This window comes from Aythya marila (assembly GCF_965140915.1).
Source record: "Aythya marila genome assembly, chromosome: 3".
In the NCBI taxonomy this organism is placed as follows: Eukaryota; Metazoa; Chordata; class Aves; order Anseriformes; family Anatidae; genus Aythya; species Aythya marila.
In genome coordinates, this window is record NC_139044.1 from 12,254,041 (window position 1) to 12,272,887 (window position 18,847).

At 38.2% G+C, this 18,847-nt stretch overlaps 1 protein-coding gene across 1 annotated transcript in view; it reads left to right on the forward strand.

Annotated features, from left to right (window-relative positions):
• Nucleotides 1-18,847, forward strand: part of SOS1 (SOS Ras/Rac guanine nucleotide exchange factor 1) — a 49,348-nt gene that overhangs the window by 20,552 nt on the left and 9,949 nt on the right. The window contains exons 9-13 of the mRNA XM_082755526.1: nt 10,384-10,511; nt 11,511-12,166; nt 16,717-16,798; nt 17,205-17,327; nt 17,880-17,983. Coding sequence (XP_082611652.1) covers nt 10,384-10,511; nt 11,511-12,166; nt 16,717-16,798; nt 17,205-17,327; nt 17,880-17,983 — 1,093 coding nt within the window. The remainder of the gene's footprint in view (nt 1-10,383; nt 10,512-11,510; nt 12,167-16,716; nt 16,799-17,204; nt 17,328-17,879; nt 17,984-18,847) is intronic.

An 18,847-nucleotide genomic window follows, 5' to 3' on the forward strand; every position in this document is an offset into this window, starting at 1 on the left:
TCTTCAGATAGATTCCAGCTTGGTTGTACTTAAAGGTGGTCTGAAGAAATTGCTACAGAAGGGTATTAATGGAATTCTTCTGTTGTATAATCCCCACGTTTCCCTGGTGCAAGGTCATATTGAATTCTTATGTATGGTAAGAGATCTGATTTGGTGTTGGTAAGCATACCTATGAATAATCAAAGTAAATGCTACAAAAAACAATCTCTCAACATGAGAAGACAGTGTTGGCAGAGGATTGTATGTAGTGGGGGAAAATTATTTCTCTTGAATATGAGGTATTCTGAAGGATAATGGGCTTAACGTTTTTCTCTGAGCATGCTGTCTAATCTTATGTGCTTTGAAGTTATCTGTTTAAAATGCATCTCAAAGTTACCCTCTAACTACGCAGACTACAAAAAAATCAATTTCTATCCACTGATGGCTATCATATTTAGAAACTAAAGCCCTCCTGAAGTCTGGCAGGGCACCAGGAACACAAATACATGTTCTATTTTTAGCTTAAGTTTCTTGCTGTAACTTTGGAGAATTAGCATATGACTAAGGGCTGTTTTTTTTTTTGTTTTTTTTTTTTCTTCAAGCAGCCTAAAAGTCCCCCAAATTTTTTATGTGAGAAACTAGATGTATAAAATAGCAGCTTCAATAGCAAATTTGCAACTAATAGGAATGTTTTTTTCTAAATGTGAACTTGTAACTGGAATGTAGGGTGGCACAAATAGTGCAGTATTCACATGAGTTGAAGATGCTTACAGGAATTTTGAATTGAATCAGGTTCTCTTTTAGATAGTGTAAATTTGTGTACATGTGTGATACTCTCCTTTCTTTGGGTAAATAGAAGATTACTTTAAAATTACTGTTTTTTTCTAAATAGGAGTGTCTCAAAGAATATGTAAACTTTGTTCAGATAAAATAATACTTTCTGGAAAATAGGAGAACTAAATAGACATTTAATCAAGTGCAGACTTGGCTACCATGACTTAAGAATGGAAATTTCTTGTCTCTTGGCAAATACTTTTTAACTTGGAATTCTAACTGTAATGAGCTTAAATTCTCAGGATGCTTACATTTCACGATAGCATGTAGTGGGTTTTATTTGATTTTTTTTTTTTTCAAATTTTTCTTAGATAAATGACTTTTCAATCTCTACTGACCAGCAAGTCTGCTTGAGTGGAAATACTATATTAATGTAACTTAAAAAATAAAAATCTGATTTGGCAAGGTCTTCCAATATAAGAAACCACCCTTTTTACAATCTGATGATATTAAATGTGTTACATGTTGCTGGAGAACACACAGGATGGCGAAATACAAGTAGTTTAGGACTAGAGTTTCTTCAGATTGATCCTGTAAAGCTTTTGTCAGCAAAAATGTTGGGCAGCACAGTCCAGTGTATTCTGGGGCTCTGAGTTCACTTTGATTCTTAACTGTGTTTCATCCAGGCTCGTGATCCAGAGCATAACACACATAATGAAGTTCGTTTGTGATCCCATCTGTAACTGGTGTAACCCAGCCCAGGGTGGAGAATCGCTGAGTCTTAATAGTTGAACTTTGGCAGCCTGCAGAGTTTTTACAGTGTCTGCAGTTATAGATCATTGTCTTGAAATGCTGTTCGGGTTGCTTGTACTTAGTGCAGGCACTGTAATTAACAGCTTCTTTTGCTTTAATCTATTCTTAAAGCCTCCTTAAATGAATATTACGAACAAAAACACAGATTCAGACTATGCATTATTTTAATAAAGCACTTATTGTCAGCATACGATTTTGTTCTCTCAAATCACTTTGTAGCCTGGCACGTCTTTCCAAGCACAGCAGCTTGTATGCACAATATTGTCTTGAAATAATAGTAAAAACAAGAGTATTACTGTTCTACATGTGTTTGTATATGTAACTGCAGAAGAATATGAATTTATTTTACCTCCATTAGAGAGAATTATGTCTCTGCAAGTGTTGGAGGCCTAGTTAGAGGCCTAGTTGGAGGGCATGGAGCTTGACAGAACTGTAGCTGGTGCATGATAGGGACTGCATAGCATATTTAAGTGTTTTTTTTTTTGTGTGGAAAAAAAAAGATGGGGTGGTGTCAAAAGTGGTCTCAAGTCTAAGAAGCAGCTTCCTAAAATATGACAATAGGTGGAAAAAATTAAGCAACTCCTTCATATGGTGAATCTACGAAGATTTAAATTATAGCTGCAGTGCTGTAAAGGTCCAGAACTTGCTCCTGTGACAGAAGTGTGAAGTGATGCAGGCAGATACATGAGGTTCTGTAGGTTTTGCTTGCCTGTGTGCTTGCTTTGACGGCATTTCTGTTGCTTTTCTCCGTAAAATGCTGGCAGGTTTAAACTCTAACATAGGTGTGTGTCTGTGTGTGAAAGCCAAAGGGAAGACGGTAAAGGAAAAGTAAAACTTTATCACATGTTTCCCACAAACTTCATTACTGTTAATCTAATTATTTGGGGGTCTCTGAGGTAAATACTGAAAAAGTCCCCCAGAGTGTAAAGAAATTTTTTTTTTGCTGTGGTGCTTGTTGACAGACTGTCTATATCTGCATACCTGAGATGCACGCACATATCACTTAATTTGTCAGTGACTTACGCCGTGTATAATGGAGCTGCGGTGGGGCTGCTTGTTCTGTTGTGTAGGTTTTTCTTCCTTTTTGCATAGGATACATCTGCGCTTTTGAAAAGCAGACTTGTCCTTTGGGGAAGCTTTCTGATGAGGATGAATTACCTTGGAGAGTATTCTTTCCTTTTTTTTTTTTTTTTTTTTTTCTTTTAACCCATTGTCCCACTAAAATTGCTTTATGGAAGAAGCTGGATAAAATCTTTCAAAAGTTAAAAGTAAAAAATCCCTCTTTTTGCTCTGCGTACTCTGCAACTCAGTGTCACTTGTGCTGTGTTGTTGTCATTCTGCTGCCAGACCAACAAATGTTGTACTTTGATCCCTTGAAGCAGAGGGTAGGGTGGCACTGTGCTAAAACCTGTTCTTATTGAGATGCCTTCTTTGAGGAATCAAATGAAGCACTAACCAAATTGAGTCTTTTCTCTTCACTTATGAATTTAACCATAGAGTTCCAGTGGCCTGCTTTCTGATCTATTTCCTAGGCATATCCACAGGGCAAAACCTCCCTGGGAATTAGGAGAGCTGTGCTAGGCAGACTGCTGGTGGTCAGGAGCTGGTGGTCAGTTCCTTGTTCTAGTCACCACTAGTCTGCTGCTTGTGATGGTAGATGGCTCTTTAGCTTACTTGGCAGCAGTATGTGCTGAACACCCAAGGACAACTTTTGTGAGACTAAATGGGTGTTGCAGGAACTTGGACGAACTTTGATATTTTTTTTCTTTCGAACTTCAAGCTTTGACACAAATAATCTAGACAGTATTGCACGTGAAGAAGCTTATTCTAGATGAGTCTTTCACTGCCTTTAGGCTGACGTTAGTTTTGTGACTGTGGCAGTCATGGTACAGTCCCTGAGAAGCTTGAGTTGCTGTGCAGTCTTTTAACAGGAGTAGTAGTCTATTTCCCTGTCCTTTTTTCCTGTTCTATGGAAAGATTAAAAAAAAGAAAAAAAGAAAAAAAAAAGAAATAATGCAACAAGCTACATTTGTCGTTTCTATAGATTAAGTTTATGGAAAGTTTTCCCAAGTCTTCCTGTAGACTAAGTCTGCAGATGGAATTTTACTTGTCCCTCACTTCTTTTGTTGTTTTTTCGTAATCCTCTCTTAAAATCAACAGAGTTGCTTCCCAGAATGATCTCTGGAACTGTAATTTCATCTGATGAAGCATTCAAAAAATTAATGTGCTTTTATCCAAATGTAAAGGTGCCATCCACTTGAGTTCACAGCCTTGCAAACTTAGCTGGCAAAGATCAGACTTGAATTGTGTTGAAGCAGTGAAAGTAGATTTCAATCTACTTTGGAATTGTGACAGAGAAAGGGAAGATATTTTCAAATTGAGCTGTCTTTACTTTGATGGAAAATCTTGGGGAAGAAAGTGGAAGACCTCAGTTACAAGTTTGGAATCTCATAGGTAAATATTTTGTGATATTTCAAATAAAGATCTAATTGTGTTATCAACTTAATTATGCATTTTAAATTTCTAATGTATTGTGCAGGTCTTCTGCTAATGATGAGACAAACCAAAGTGACAGTAGGAAAGAAGAGAATTTCAGAGCATGAAGGCTCTGGAAGGATCTGTGTGAACTTGTACGTTTGTTGCAGAAAGGTAATGAATCTGCTATGGAAGAGATGTCAGCATATAAAAAAAAAAAGGCAAAACAAAATATTTTGAAGAATGCAGAGCACATGCATTTTCCATACTCTCAGAAGTCAAAGTCTTCTGTAAATAAAGTAGCCATTTCCCAAGCAATGAAATCTGGGCATATAAAATGCATATATGGCAGCTAGTAGCCTATAAAAAGTCTGGATATTTAGGAATTGGTTTTACAAGAACATCAAAAAATTTACTTAAAAAACAATTATTTTTTTTTTACTGTTCCTTGTTGAAGTAGATGTTGATCTTGTAAGCTCAATAATGAAAACACTTTCACATACACAAATGCCTTCTTTGGCCACTTATAAATAAAACAAAAAACACAACAACCTGAGATCAGAGTACATTATTTCCAGCTGCACAGACCTCCATTGAAGTATCTAGCAGACTGTAGTAACATTTGAGCAGATCTAACCTGAAATATGGTCTCTTGAAAGGCCATTCCCATTCATGGGAATAAATGGTGGCAGACTGGCACATGGAATCTGTAATGGGAATTTTGAAGCACTGAACTGGTGAAACATCACCTGACAGGCTTCTGCATTGTATATATTTCTGACTGTTGTTCAGTAGCTGTCCTAATTTGAAAAGGAGCACTTCTGCTTCAGGAGTAAATTACATTACTCTGTTTTATTTCAGTTACTGCACACACTCCCCTGAGTCCTGTCAATAAAAGCATCCATGTTAAGGAACCGAAGTAGCAATCCCTTACTGTCACAGCTTTCTTTAACTAACTAGCTTTAAATGGTCTTACTTTTTTTGAACTCAAGTGAAGTTTGACAGTTAAACCTTCCATGTACCCTTCAGATGTATTTAAAGTCACATAAAGCTGTGCACGAATTGCAAAGCTTGTACTGAAAGTTGAAGCAATGCTTATTTTCATGTTTTCATGCCTTACTCATACAGTATGCTTCACAGTGGGCTGACCTCATTTTTTCATTATGAGAGTTTAAACTTAATGTGAAATAAAAGATGAAGTCTTTTGCCTCTTTTCTCTGTTTCAAAATGGACCTCCAAGAGAATGTTGGAGTTCTTTGTAACTAATTATGTAGTATCTCAGGTTTAATGTTTGACGTATTTATCTAAAGTTACATAATGTAATTTACCTTTCAAAATTAAGCCGAGAATTCATAGTTAATTTTGAGAGGAGAAGGTTTTGCCATTACTTTGGTAATGTTAACTCTTGTTCCACTCTTCCTGTAATGTAAATATAAATAAAGTTACATGTATGTATATCTTTATTATGCTGTGCTCAAGATTGTCCAAGTTCTTATGAAAATAAACTGACTTTTGAAATTCCAGTGCATTAAAACTGGGGATGTATGTCCAAGAATATGGCACGCTGAGTTTCCTTGAAGCTTCAAATGTGAAGTGCCCTGTAGCCTGTTGTCATTTTCCAGAAGTACAGTGTTCCCTACAGTTTTCCCCACTTGATTTTGTAGATTTCTCCATGCCTTCTAAAAATTACAGAGGTTTCTAGATATGAGAGCACATTTATCCCAGGATACTACTGCTTTGGGCTGAGTTTTTATTATTTGGAGGAATTGCAAGAAGTCAGCACTCTCAGGAACTCTATTATATTAAGAAAACGCTTCCAGCATTCTTTTTTGTTTTTTTTGTCTTTGTTTTTTGTAGCAGAATGTCAGCAAATCTATCAGCTTGCATTTGTAAGAAGAGAAATGCTGTTTGGTTTTTATTCTTGTTTATAAAAGATTTTCTTCTTCTCTGAAACATGTTGAAGAAAGTGTTGAGGCCTAAGAACAAAAGCTGGAGTAAGTGATGTCAGTGCGCTTCAAGTTCTCATGCATGTTGAGAGTTGTTTATTTATGTAGCATTTCCCTACAGAGAAGATAGCTAGGTCATACTACAGCTCAGGCTTCCTTTGTCAGCTATCAAAGTGTTTTGTTGCCTCCCTGTGGGCTTCAGGATATCTGAAGAAAATGCCTGGCAGTTTTTGAAGACGCCTCTCTGAAACTCTCTGAAACAACGCTAGTTTGGGCTAGTTGTTCTGAAAACTGCTGTATGCGGCTTTTTCTTTTAATGTGGGACCTCTTAGGCATTCAGCTTCCTGGCTTGATGTTTTGGGAGACAACAACTTGTTAGCACCTCAAATCAAGTGGTCTTAAACAAATTCAGTTATGATTTCCCTGCCTCCTGTATGCTGTTGGCTATGACAGGCCTCTCCTCTCAGATAAATCAGGGAACCTGCAGTGTACAAATTCCAGTGGATATATTAATATAAAACTTCTAGGGAGACAGCAGTCTAGATCATCTTGAGGTAAACTCAGAGGTACAAGGTTTTATATCCCTTGTGACACTTGTTAATATTGCTATATTTGTGTGTTCTCATCATATGTGTAAATATCTTTTTCTTCATTGTCTTTCTAGATAGATGTGTCCCACACAGGCTAGGAGAAAGGACTGCTGTGGAGTAAACTTGCAGTATATAAGGAGGATTTTTTTTTATCTCTTTGGAACTTCCTGTTAATTGGCTTTATAAATATTACCTAATCCTTGCATTATGCAGCAGGTAGAAGAAAATACCTCATCTTCCCCTTCTTGATATCTTTTCAGTGTTTGCAGCCTAGGATGCAGAGTGCTTCTTTTTATTACAAATTTCCCCTTGGAAAATAAACTGCCACGTTTGTTTTCTTCAAATAACCTGGACTGGCAGGGATACTGCGCCTATTTCATTATTAATTAAAATTATTACTATTATAAGTTGATAACTTGTAAGATTATTAAAAATACCTTAATGACTAATACTACTGATAATCAGAAATCTGCATCTCCTTCCTGTGATAATAAAGTATTCTTCATTTAAGTAGAAGACATTTAAATCAAGAAAGCACATTTCTTAGCATCTACCTGATTCATTCATTAGAGGGCACTGCACATCTACAGAAAAAACAGTGGGATTGGCAGAGAACCTTGAATGCATTTCCAGTGTTGCCATTTCACTTCCTATAACCTCCTCTACCGAACTGTCTGGGGGCAGTGTAAGATGAAATACATTGCAGTGTATTAAGCTCAGTTTTGACTGTTTGCTTTTGATAGCAGTTTATGGTAATTATGTAAGGCGAGAAAATAAAAAATTCAAATTGTGTTCTCAAGAAATGTCTTCAGCACACCATATGATTTGCAATTTGTGTTGGTCTACATGTGATACATACTTCTACATACTACTTCCTGAATATTAAATCTGGAGTATAATTACAGTCATTGATCTTAGATTTTGTTTGTGTATATGGTTGGAAATGTGTGTTGCTTCCATTGCATCCAGATGCAGAAATGTCATTAAACAACTGCTTTCTCTCTTTCTCTCCACCTCTGTATCCAAACATGTAGTTTGTTTTTGGACATGGATTTCTCTGATGTATATGAAAATCTTCTTGCAACTGGAGAGAAATTACTTTAAAAAACATTTTTATAAATATCATACAGGAGTAGTTTGCTTTACAGCAGTGAGCGTTAGTCTGCACGTTCCTGAAGAGAAGGGATAGGCAGTTGTTTCTCCAGGTACTCTGGCGTAAGGCACTAGAATAACTAGAATATCCCTAGTTGGAAGGAACCTGAGTGGATCAATGGGTCCAACTCCTGGATCCACACAATACTACCCAAAAAACAGACACACTATGTCTGACAGCGTTGTCCAAATGCTTCTTCAGCTCTGGCAGTCTCAGTGCTGTGACTACACTGGGGAGTCTGTCCCAGTGCCCAACCACCCTCTTGGTGAAGATCCTTTCCCTCATATCCGGCCTGAACCCTACCCATTGCCCCTTTGTGCTATTGAGAAAATCCTTCTATGCTTAGTGGATTTTTATTATCCTGTTTGGTTTAGCTTTCCTCTTACACGCATTAACCTACCTTTGCAAGTTTGTTTGTTTGTTTTTTATATTTTCCAAACTTCAAAAACGTTCTTCACTTTTTGGGATACGAGACGTGTTTGTTCTGCTGTATGGTAGACTTCTCCGTTAGACTGGAACAATTAGGTTATATACACAGTTTTAAAATAAGGAAATGATTTTATGAGCTTTGTTGCATTTAAGCTTGATTTTTGTCCAACTTGTATTTTGCGTTCCTTTTGCTGCTTGCCTTATCTCCTGTGATTCTCTTTCAAGTGAATGGCAAAATACAGTAGGATCTTATGGATCTAATAAAGCTTATTTTAAAGAGGCTTGTTTAAAACAATCCTGTCTAGTTTTGAAGGGTCGGTAGCCAGGAGATGGTTGGAAATCCAGCCAACCTCCTTCTGATGCAGGCTGATGAAGAGGCAGTGCTCAAAACCAAGGGCCTCCTTTGAACTCTTGTGCGGCAACAGTGCAAAAGCTTGGAGGGTGCGAGGGTGTTACACCTTGTTCTTAGCTTTCTTTCAGGATTTTTGCCAGCAGTGCTGCACCTGCCTCATTTGTATGAATTCCTTTCTGAAAGCAGATGATCTGTACAACTGAAGTAAAGGGGAGGCAATACATGTGTGTGTTAAATCCAGAGAGAGTATGACAAGGGTAGGCTATTCATTCATGGAGGGAGGTTAAACCTGTATTGGTTGTTGTCAGCCCTATTTCAGTGCTTGTTGCACGATCAGGCACTTGTGGTTGATGTTGAGCTGCAGTATGACAGACAGATTGTGCTAAGTGAGCTGAAGCTGCCTAGAATAAAAGGTGTGGTTATGATGGCTAGCAACACAAATAAAGCACTGTCTGGTATTGACAGCTTTTGCACTGAACGTTGAGCTCTGGTCAGGGGAAAAAAAATAATGCTGTTAACTGACTCATTCATATATCAATTGTGAATGTGTTTTATTGAGTTGGGTTTAGGAAAACAATGCTTCCATTTCATACTGGGAGCAAACCACGCGATCGGACTCTTTGCAAGGGTGTCTGTTATTCTGCTTCGTGCCAGCGCCTCGCTTCGCTTTTACCTCCTCTGTCAAAATAAATCTTTCAGTTGCGTGGAGCCAGTTCTTGGTGTAATAGTCTGAAATGCGTATCAATTATTTACAGGATTAATACGGGATATCTCAGTTTTATGTCTAAGCCACAGCTGTAGGCACTGTTGTTTTTCACTGAGCATCAGGTGAAGCACTTCTGTGCTTTAGGCTACAAGGTTTAAGAAGAAAATGTCATTATTGTTGGATAAAAGCATAGGTTGTTTTGTACAAGTCATCTGTCACAGCCAGTTGGTAGGCACAAAATATTAGTATTAACCCTTTCACTGCAGCTTTAGTTTATAATTGTGTTGCTTTGTCTTTTTAAGAAAGGTGGAAGTAAATGTGTTACTACAGCTGCGTAGTCAGATAGGGACTTCATGTATGCTAGTTTTACAAGCTGGCTGTAGTTAGATGCCACTTTATTTTCTGAATACTCGTGGAAGAACATTTACTTCTCCCTGCTATCCTTCTGGTTACTGTTCTTTACCTTTCCCCTTCTTTTTTTCCACGTGAAAATTCACGGTCCTGGTGGACAAGATGAATGTGAGCCTGCAAAATCCCCTCACAGTAGCTGAGGCCCCAAGTCCATCCTGTGCTGTACTACCAAGCAGGTAGCCAGCATGGTTGAGGGATTTGGTAGATTCAGTTCCCCAGTGACCAGTTTGGGCTTTATCTTTGACATCAGTGTATTGAAGTGATGCTGCTGAAAGGCTGTCGAGATGCTTGGGAGGATGGAGTGTGTGGTGGAGGAGGAGGAGGAACGGGGGGAGTGGGCTTATTAACTCTGGAGGAAAGGAGGGTCAGGAGAGAGCGAACCTTCCTGCTGTTTTCCACCATGTGATGGGGCTGCGGAGATGTGGATCTCCTTCTTCTCTAAGTCCTTCTAGGAGGTAACACATTTAATGGGTTCTTTTTTGGAGATGCAAGGTGAATCAAAGTAGCTTGTGTGTCGTCTGTACATGGGGGACTGGTGGCTGCTGCTCTCATCTTAAAAGAGATTGAGTTTAGCAGAGAATTTTGTCTCTTGCCTGTGTCAGTAATGCACCTGATTATTTTCTTAATTTTAATAACAGACATGAGCATGCCAAATCAGCAAGTTGTTGGATTTGTTCTTCCTAGGTCAAACTTCTGGATTTGCACGTAGCAAAACACTTGTAATACTTACTGTGTGTGACTTTCAATGTTCACAGCAACTAGAAGAAAAGAGTGAGGATGAAGAGGATAAAGAATGCTTAAAGCAAGCAATAACAGCCCTACTGAATCTTCAAAGCAGTATGGAACGGATATGCTCCAAAAGTCTTGCAAAACGAAGGCTTAGGTAAACACGTTTCCATTTTTCCTGCTTTCTGCTCTTAGTGCTTTGCTATAAATCCAGGGCTCCCAGTTTCCTCTTTTAGTAAACAATGAACAAAATAGTTTGTGACAAGCCTGCTTTTTCAGAGGAAGTGACATCAAAGCCAAGATAATTTGTTATTGTTTTAAAACCGTTCGAATTTCTGTGTGTCCTTGCATACTGCTAGTTGAAACGTTCTGAAAATTCACGGGTAAGTAGAAAGCTACAGCATTTGCCACTTTCTTATGCTCAGATTAAAAATACTTTAAAAATATTTTAGAAGTGCATTTGTGTGATTAGAAGGAAATGTTCTTGAATTTAAAACTGCTTAAAGCAATTTGCCGTTGCACATAAAGCTCTTCTAGTTAAAAGTTACAACTGGATAACAGAAATTGCTACCTAATTTTATATACGTGTCTATGTTATAGTGAAATCTTGGATTATATCGTTTGTCATTTGATTTAATGCTAATGTTTATTTTCTTAAACAGTTATTTAAGCATGTTAAGATTGTACTTTTGATCTTAAGGTTGTTTGAGTATTTTCTTTGCCCAACAAGATTTCTATTGTTAAACGTTGTATTTAGGTTCAGAAGTGAATGTATTTTAACAGCTTATTTTCTCTGAATGTGCTTCTTTAAATTAATGCTTTCTAAAACTGTTTGTCATCTATGAGAGTGAGTGATGTACTAGGCTAAGAAGCACTAACAGCCTGCCTACTTCTGGTTGCCTGTGTTTAGGTAAAAACATTTGTTGCATAGAAGCTAAGTGGGAACTTTGTCAGTTGGTGCACTTTGGAAAAACATTAGTCAAGCCTTGTAATAGTGCTTTCAGGAGAAGAACCTGATACTGGCTGTTTAAACTGTGTTCTCAGAGGAGTTCTCACCACTCAGAGAGATTATCTTGTGTTGTTGTTGCTAGTGGTGTTTGTGATTTTTAAATCATCGTATACTAATAGGCTGCCTTTTTCCCATCCTGCGTTGAAGTGAATCTGCATGCCGATTCTATACTCAGCAGATGAAGGGGAAACAGCTAGCAATTAAGAAAATGAATGAAATCCAGAAAAATATTGATGGTTGGGAGGGTAAGGACATCGGCCAATGCTGTAACGAGTTCATCATGGAAGGAACGCTCACGCGTGTGGGAGCAAAGCATGAGAGACACATCTTTCTATTTGATGGCTTGATGATTTGCTGTAAGTCAAATCATGGCCAGCCAAGACTTCCTGGTGCTAGCAATGCAGAATATCGTCTAAAAGAGAAGTTCTTCATGCGAAAGGTACAAATCAATGACAAAGACGACACTAATGAGTACAGACATGCTTTTGAAATCATCTTAAAAGATGAGAACAGTGTTATTTTTGCTGCTAAATCAGCTGAAGAGAAAAACAACTGGATGGCAGCATTGATATCTTTGCAATACAGAAGCACGCTGGAAAGGATGTTGGATGTAACGATGTTGCAGGAAGAAAAAGAGGAGCAGATGAGATTTCCAAATCCTGAGCTTTACAGGTTTGCAGAACCTGACTCTGAAGAGAACATTGTGTTTGAAGAAAACATGCAGCCCAAATCCGGAATCCCGATCATCAAGGCAGGAACCGTAGTCAAGCTTATCGAGAGGCTGACTTACCACATGTATGCAGGTGAGGCCCTTTATTTCCATAACCAGAGAAGCTGATGACTGGTTTAGGCTTCTGATTTTCTGTATTAAATAGGTATAGCAAAATATATACAGTAGGTAAAAAGCCAGTGTGCTTTGCAGTGCACAAATTGTGGAATGCATTTTGAGTTAAGGTTCAGAATTTGAAATTTGCACTGCTGTAGCAATTAAAAATACAAATATATTTTTTGGTTGAACACAGCAGGATAGGCATGTGCATAAGGTTATTCTCATGTGAGGGATTGGGCGGGGGGTCAGGGTCCAGCAGGAATTGAGCTCCAGACAATACTTCTTCCTGTATGCCCCAGGCTACAAGAATTGCCTTCCCTCAAGACTTCCATGGCTGGGTGGCACATGAAGGGGCTAGTACTGCAGACAAGAATTGTGGGCCTGGTTTCTTCAGTTAAGAGTTGCACTTCATGAACTATTACCTGTGTCCATGCTGATGTCAAATGAATAGATCAAATAACAGCTTGCTAGAAGCAGGCACTTGCATGATTTTCACCTTAATCAGAAATGCAGTGCAGATTTGATTCAAGAACTTTTGACTTCAGGTTTCTGTTTGTTTTGTGAAGATACATTTATTTTTGTGAAGGTATGTTAATGTTTGTATGGTGAATGGCATTTTTGTGAAACTGAATGGCTCATCCAGTCCCATCTCTGCGTGGAGTTTTTCTTGATAATTTTCCAGGATTTTTATAAGCTGTGATGAAAAGCATAGGCTTGGGTTTGTTCGTTTGTTTTCTTTGATTCTACCTGTATGGGCACTTATTCTAAACCTTACGCATCTTGGTAAAAGTACTTCTCATACTCAGCTGCAGATTTTTGTCTGCCTTTTCACTCCTTACTCCAAGAAATTGTTCTTCTGCAGCTCTATCTTGGTGGAACTGGACTCCAGCATTGAGCAGGAATGTTTGTTTGGAAGGAGCCAGGAGTAAACAGAATATAATTAATACAGTTTAGTATTTTTATTTTTAAAGTGCTTCCAAATAAATCTGTTTACTCCATTACTTTTGTTGCTCTTCTCCATACGTCATTCAGTTTAGCTTTCCTATCACTTACTGGAAACGCAAATGCAATGTCTTGCTGGCAGCTTTAACCAGAGAAGATTTGTGCCTGTCTTCATTTTCTTGTGGTTTTATAAACTTTTAGCTGTTGGCTTCAAATTTTACAGGCACGATTTATGACAATTTTATGGGTTTGGAAGTTAGAGTAAAACAATTCAGTGTTAGAGAAAGGAAGAGTGGCTTTTTTTTTCTGTTTTGAGCTAAAATTGTATTTGGCAGAGAATTAGCAGAACCAGTACTGCTTTAGTGACACGTTTGCTGTGCTTTGGCTACTTTGCATACCACTGGGAATTGGCCTTCTATATGTAGAGGGACTCTTGTTGTCCCCAGATCCATTGGTTAGATCCACGTTCACTTCCATAGGCATTGAAATCCCTGCTCTCAACAGCCACAATTTAATGAAGCCTGAGGTAGGTAGCTCGAAGCCCGCTGTTAGAGTTGTGTGATGTTGACCAAACCACTCTTTGGCTCAGCTGAGAATACGGGTACTGCAAAATAGCCTGAAGCCCTTGGATCTGTTCTCCCCCACAAAAAAAAAAATAGGGGAAGGAAAGAAAGAAATTGGTTGTCTTGTGATGTATTTGGCCCATCACTGTAACCTTAGAGATCTGAGCGCAACATGCGTGGCTCTGATGCTGAATTGTTCGGTTGTGTGTCATTTCTCCAAGCTCTTATCTTTCATTACATAGCTTCTGGTTGGTAGCTGGTTCTCTGTGGGGACGAATGTAGTCATTCTAACCATTCTTCGCTGTCTTTTCCAGGGAAACAAAGGAATAGATTTAGTGACTCAGCCAAAAAGGCTCTGTTGTACAGGAAACGAGGTCCATTTACTATGTAAATCATTCAGTGTTTTGTTGCATTTTATGAGATACAGTGAGTAGGGCGACAGCTTTCCATAATAACCCTTTAACTGTTCTGGGCGTGCATCAGCCGAGTGCAGGGCTTCTCTTCTGCTTTCAGGTGTAGGAACACAAGTGTCTCTGTGGTATGTAGCTAAACAGCTACAGATGGTGGATTTCTTACTGCCCCACAAAGGATTGTGTGTGTGCTTACCATCTTAAAAGAATTGTGTTGACTTCATGTACATATGCCAGAATAGCAAGCTGTAACTTACTAAGGTGTATTTCCTCAAGTGTAGGTAGCCCCGCATATGACAATGTCAAGGCAGATATTTTGGGAGTCTTCTCTTGTAAGTCAAATACTATAAGGAGTAATTACAGATATGGTCGCAAAGGATATGCCAGTTTGGTGGAAATAGCTGAAAAAGGGGAGTTATTGGCAGGGGATGAGCTCTGCAGCCACCACCAGAGGTAAAGCAGAGAGAAAACCCTGGGGGCTGCCTGGCCAGGAGGTGCAGCGGGCTGTCAAAACCCTCCTCTGGTGGAACAGCAGAGCTGGGAGAGGTCTCCTAAAGCAACTTGCCTTGTGTTTTCACCCGAGATGCTGCCCTCTAATTAGAAATTCAGATTCTGACCCCGTTTCCGTATTCTGGTGGTTTTTACTTGTTTTAATGTGTTTCTGTGGTTATCTCCTCCTCCTGATGCTTGCTTAAGAGCAGCTCGGCTAGGTGGTACCGAGATTTGAAAGCCATGGCCTTTTTTTTTTTTATCTATAGGGCAGTGCTCTTCTATTTTTAAAGCTTTGATATGTTAAGAGTGCTTGTGCGTCATCGTAGTGTCCGTTTCCTTTCTTAAGGAATTCAAGGGTGATTATTTATAAATCCTTGTAGAACAAGTTATTGTTCTTTTTTAGCTTTCAAATTGGCTGTATTGAAGAGAGAATTATCACATGAGCAGACATCCTGGCTAACCAGTGTGTTGTCTGCATTTTTTTTTAACACTTGCTCATATATTGTACGCTATTTTGAGTTGCAGATTTTGCTAGTAAGATAACGGAGTTAGATTTCATTTTCTGATTTACTTCATTTGAAATTCAATATGCATTGTAGATTTAGACACTGAGTCTACCTGTAAATAACAATAGCTATGACTCAGAGCTTGCAGCGATCTGAAAACGTTGATTGCGGTGGAGGCTCGCTTCTCTTTCATGCAGACAAATGCTGTTTGGGGCAGTTGCTGCCTACTACAGAATGCAAGCTCTGAAAACATGAGTTATGGTGTTTAGTTGAGTTACTACTTGTTTTTTGGGACATGAAAAATCATATGTTTGCATGATGAGGACAGTGGGGACAGGGATCACATTCTTTGTGCAAAAAGATTTGGAGGTTTGCCTTTGAAAAGACTATACGGTTTCAAGGAGAGGTGAGAGGTATTGTGATAAGAAAAACAGTAATGAAGGAAATTGAGATGATAAAACACACTAGCCAGTGTATTGTGTAGGAAATGGGAATTAGCATACAACAGAAAGGCAAGGAAATGCTGCGTGGCACAACATGGTTAATCTGCGTGATGGATTGTAGTAAATTAAACGAGGAATTCAGTGGGATTTCAAAAAAGGTAGGATATTTGCTCAGATGGATGAGATGCTGGTAAGTAGTTTGAGGATTTTTATGAGGGTCTTAAAACCCCACATTCCAGGAAACAAATCCAAATGTGAAATTGGTGTGTAGTTTTAGGTCAAATAATGCTGGGTTTCTTCCTGCATTACTACCTATAGGAACTCGTTTCAAGTGCTACATGCTGTTCAGCCAATTCATACTAGAAAAATTGCCCTTTTTTTTGAAAAATATATATGCATTTAATATGTAAAGCCGTTGCAACCTGATCATGAGTTTTGTTTAGTGATAGCAATGCTAGCTTGGTTTCTAGTCAGCTCTGTGTAGTGCCAGCATGCTGTCACTGCATTTCCTCATACTTGAAAACAAATGATTTTGCTTTTGTAATTAAGGGAAGTGCATTGCTTTCTGTTTTGAATACTTGTTTTTAAAGCTGATATGAATGTTTTAAAGATGCTGATGTGTACTTAATCAGTTAATATGAAATGTACTGATTTTCTTGAAGTAAAATAAAATCAGTACAACTGTAAGCTAACTGAAAAAAATACCTAGCCTACCTTAACCACAGCTGCTCATAAGTTGTACCAGTTTTGGGAAAACATTCTACCCTGGAAGAGTTAGGCCAATTTTTATCCAATGCAGTGTTGGTTGTTCTGTTTTCTGAGTTGTTTGTTTGTCTTGCTCTTTGTCAAAAACGGCTGTTTACTAGATGGCTCATAAATAAAATGATCTGTTATTTTCAAAGTTGTTGAAAGAGAATCCTATCTTTTAATAATTGAAGGGAAATAGCCATTTTTATGATTTGTCAAATGGAGTTAAAATTGCTTTTAAATTCTGCTTTTTATTTCTATTTTAAGAGGTTGTGAATTGTTACCAAAGCAGCTTCATTTTACACCATCCTCTTTCTGCATTCAATACTCTAGCATCTTTCATTTTGAAGGATGCAATTAACTTATTTTCAAGTATAAACCAGTAGATAATTGCTGACACAAGCATAATTCTTTGTCTTAGATCCCAACTTTGTTCGGACTTTTCTCACAACATACAGATCCTTCTGTAAACCTCAGGAGCTGCTGAGTCTACTAATAGAAAGGTATGCCACTGTTAAAATATTACTCGTATGAAGTGCGATATTTGTTTAAATTTTTACCTGGAGTAGAACTTGTAAGATTCTTGTTTTCCAGCTGGCTTTGTTTTACTCCAAACACTTTTAAAAATTTGTGAAATTTAAGGATGACAGAGTGCAAGTAAAATGCATGAGGTATATCCAGAAGTTTTAGGATTGTTCAGTTGGCTTCAGTAATTTTCAGTGCCCCACAGTTATGTCTTTGAAATCTGCATTAATGTTGATTTTAGTGAATCTTCCTGTGTTTAGCAAAACATAAGATCCTGACATGTAGAAACCATCTGAATTTTGAGCTATCTTCAATCAACACGTGCTCGTTTGAGCAAGATTAGTTTAATAGATGACTGGTACTTATCCCCACCTTCTGTGCTAGGTTTGAAATTCCAGAGCCTGAGCCAACAGAAGCTGATCGTATTGCAATGGAGAATGGAGACCAGCCTCTTAGTGCTGAGTTAAAAAGATTTCGGAAAGAGTACATACAACCTGTGCAGCTACGGTGAGTACTGCAGCAATGTGAGCCAACCTGACTTCCTTTTAAGTTTTTAAAGTACCAAACTTTGGATGCAGGAGCTCTTTTGGATAGCTGGGAGCCTTTCTTGTAGATGTTTTGATAGCATAGGGGAGCAGTTAGACATTTTGACTTTGGTGCTTGAAAATCTGGTGGGAATTTGACTCGTGGCGTGAAAACTCATGGCATGAAAGGCCTTGGGATAGACTTCTGCTGAGTTTTAGGCTGTTAGTCTGCAAATCTGTTTCTTGCACTCATGGCTTTTATGGAATCCATATTTGTGCCAAGTTGTACACCATAAGCTTGCCACAAAGATGTATGTAGAGAACATTATAAAAGTTATTTTAATGAATATTAACATTACTCTGGCTTCTCTGAATGTAAAGTTAAAAAGAAATGCTTATAGCCAATGAAATGCAGACAGTAGAATAATCCTGTTTGTTCTGCTATTCTGATATTTCTGTGAACTAAAAGCCTTGAAACGCTAGACATGAAGACAGACCATATTGTGCAATACTTACTGCCCTTTTTCTTCTGCAGAGTATTAAATGTATGTCGACACTGGGTAGAACACCACTTCTATGACTTTGAAAGAGATGCTGATCTTTTGCAACGTTTGGAGGAATTCATTGGAACAGTAAGAGGTACTTAAAGTTTCTTAAGTAGTGGTCTTTTTAAAGCATGCCTTTTCCAAGGTATGGAATGGATCACTTTGCCTTTCAGTGAGTGGATAAAGAAAAACAGAGCTTGTATCTTATTAAATACTTAAATTATATTAAATTCCACAGTGTCTGGCCTCTGTTCAGGAGAAAGAATACTTTATATCCTTATTTAATAAGTTCTATGCTATAAGGTGACTGAAATCAATGACAAATAACGAGAATTGAGTGATGCTCAGGACAGAATAATTATTTTGATTGTCCTCGTAAACAATATGCAGGTGTGATTTTTGTAAAAGTTTGGTGGAAACGACTGGTTTGTTAAAGCAAGGGTTTTCCAGCTCTTTCACAGTGCATATCGGTCCTGTAGGTCACCTTCCAATTGTGACTGTACTGGTCTTTCACATTCCCTTACAAGAACAACTGGACAGCTACAGGAGTAGTTTGTAGGAAAATATTACAGTAGAGAAGTAATCCATGGTTATTTAGCAATTTAGATGAGGTGGAGACTGAAGCAGCTGGTTTAATGTGGATTACTGGTAAATTTTCAGTGGACTTGCCATCTCATGTAGGAAATTCTTATGGTGTAGAGCTAAACAGGCATTTGTCCTTTGGGTTTTATTCTCAGCTTTGATGATAAATACAGTTGAGGGAGAAGCTTTTCCCTGTTCATTATTATTCCCTTCTATGCCTTCTGAGGTATGCATGTACTCCTGCCCAAAGTATAAAGTTCAGGTGGTTCACAGAAATGCACTTTGGACCAAAAAAAAGCTGGTTTCCATAAACTCATTGTAAAGTGGTAGAAGAGAGAAAAATGCCCCCTGATTCAGAGCAGAAGCCAAATTTAGA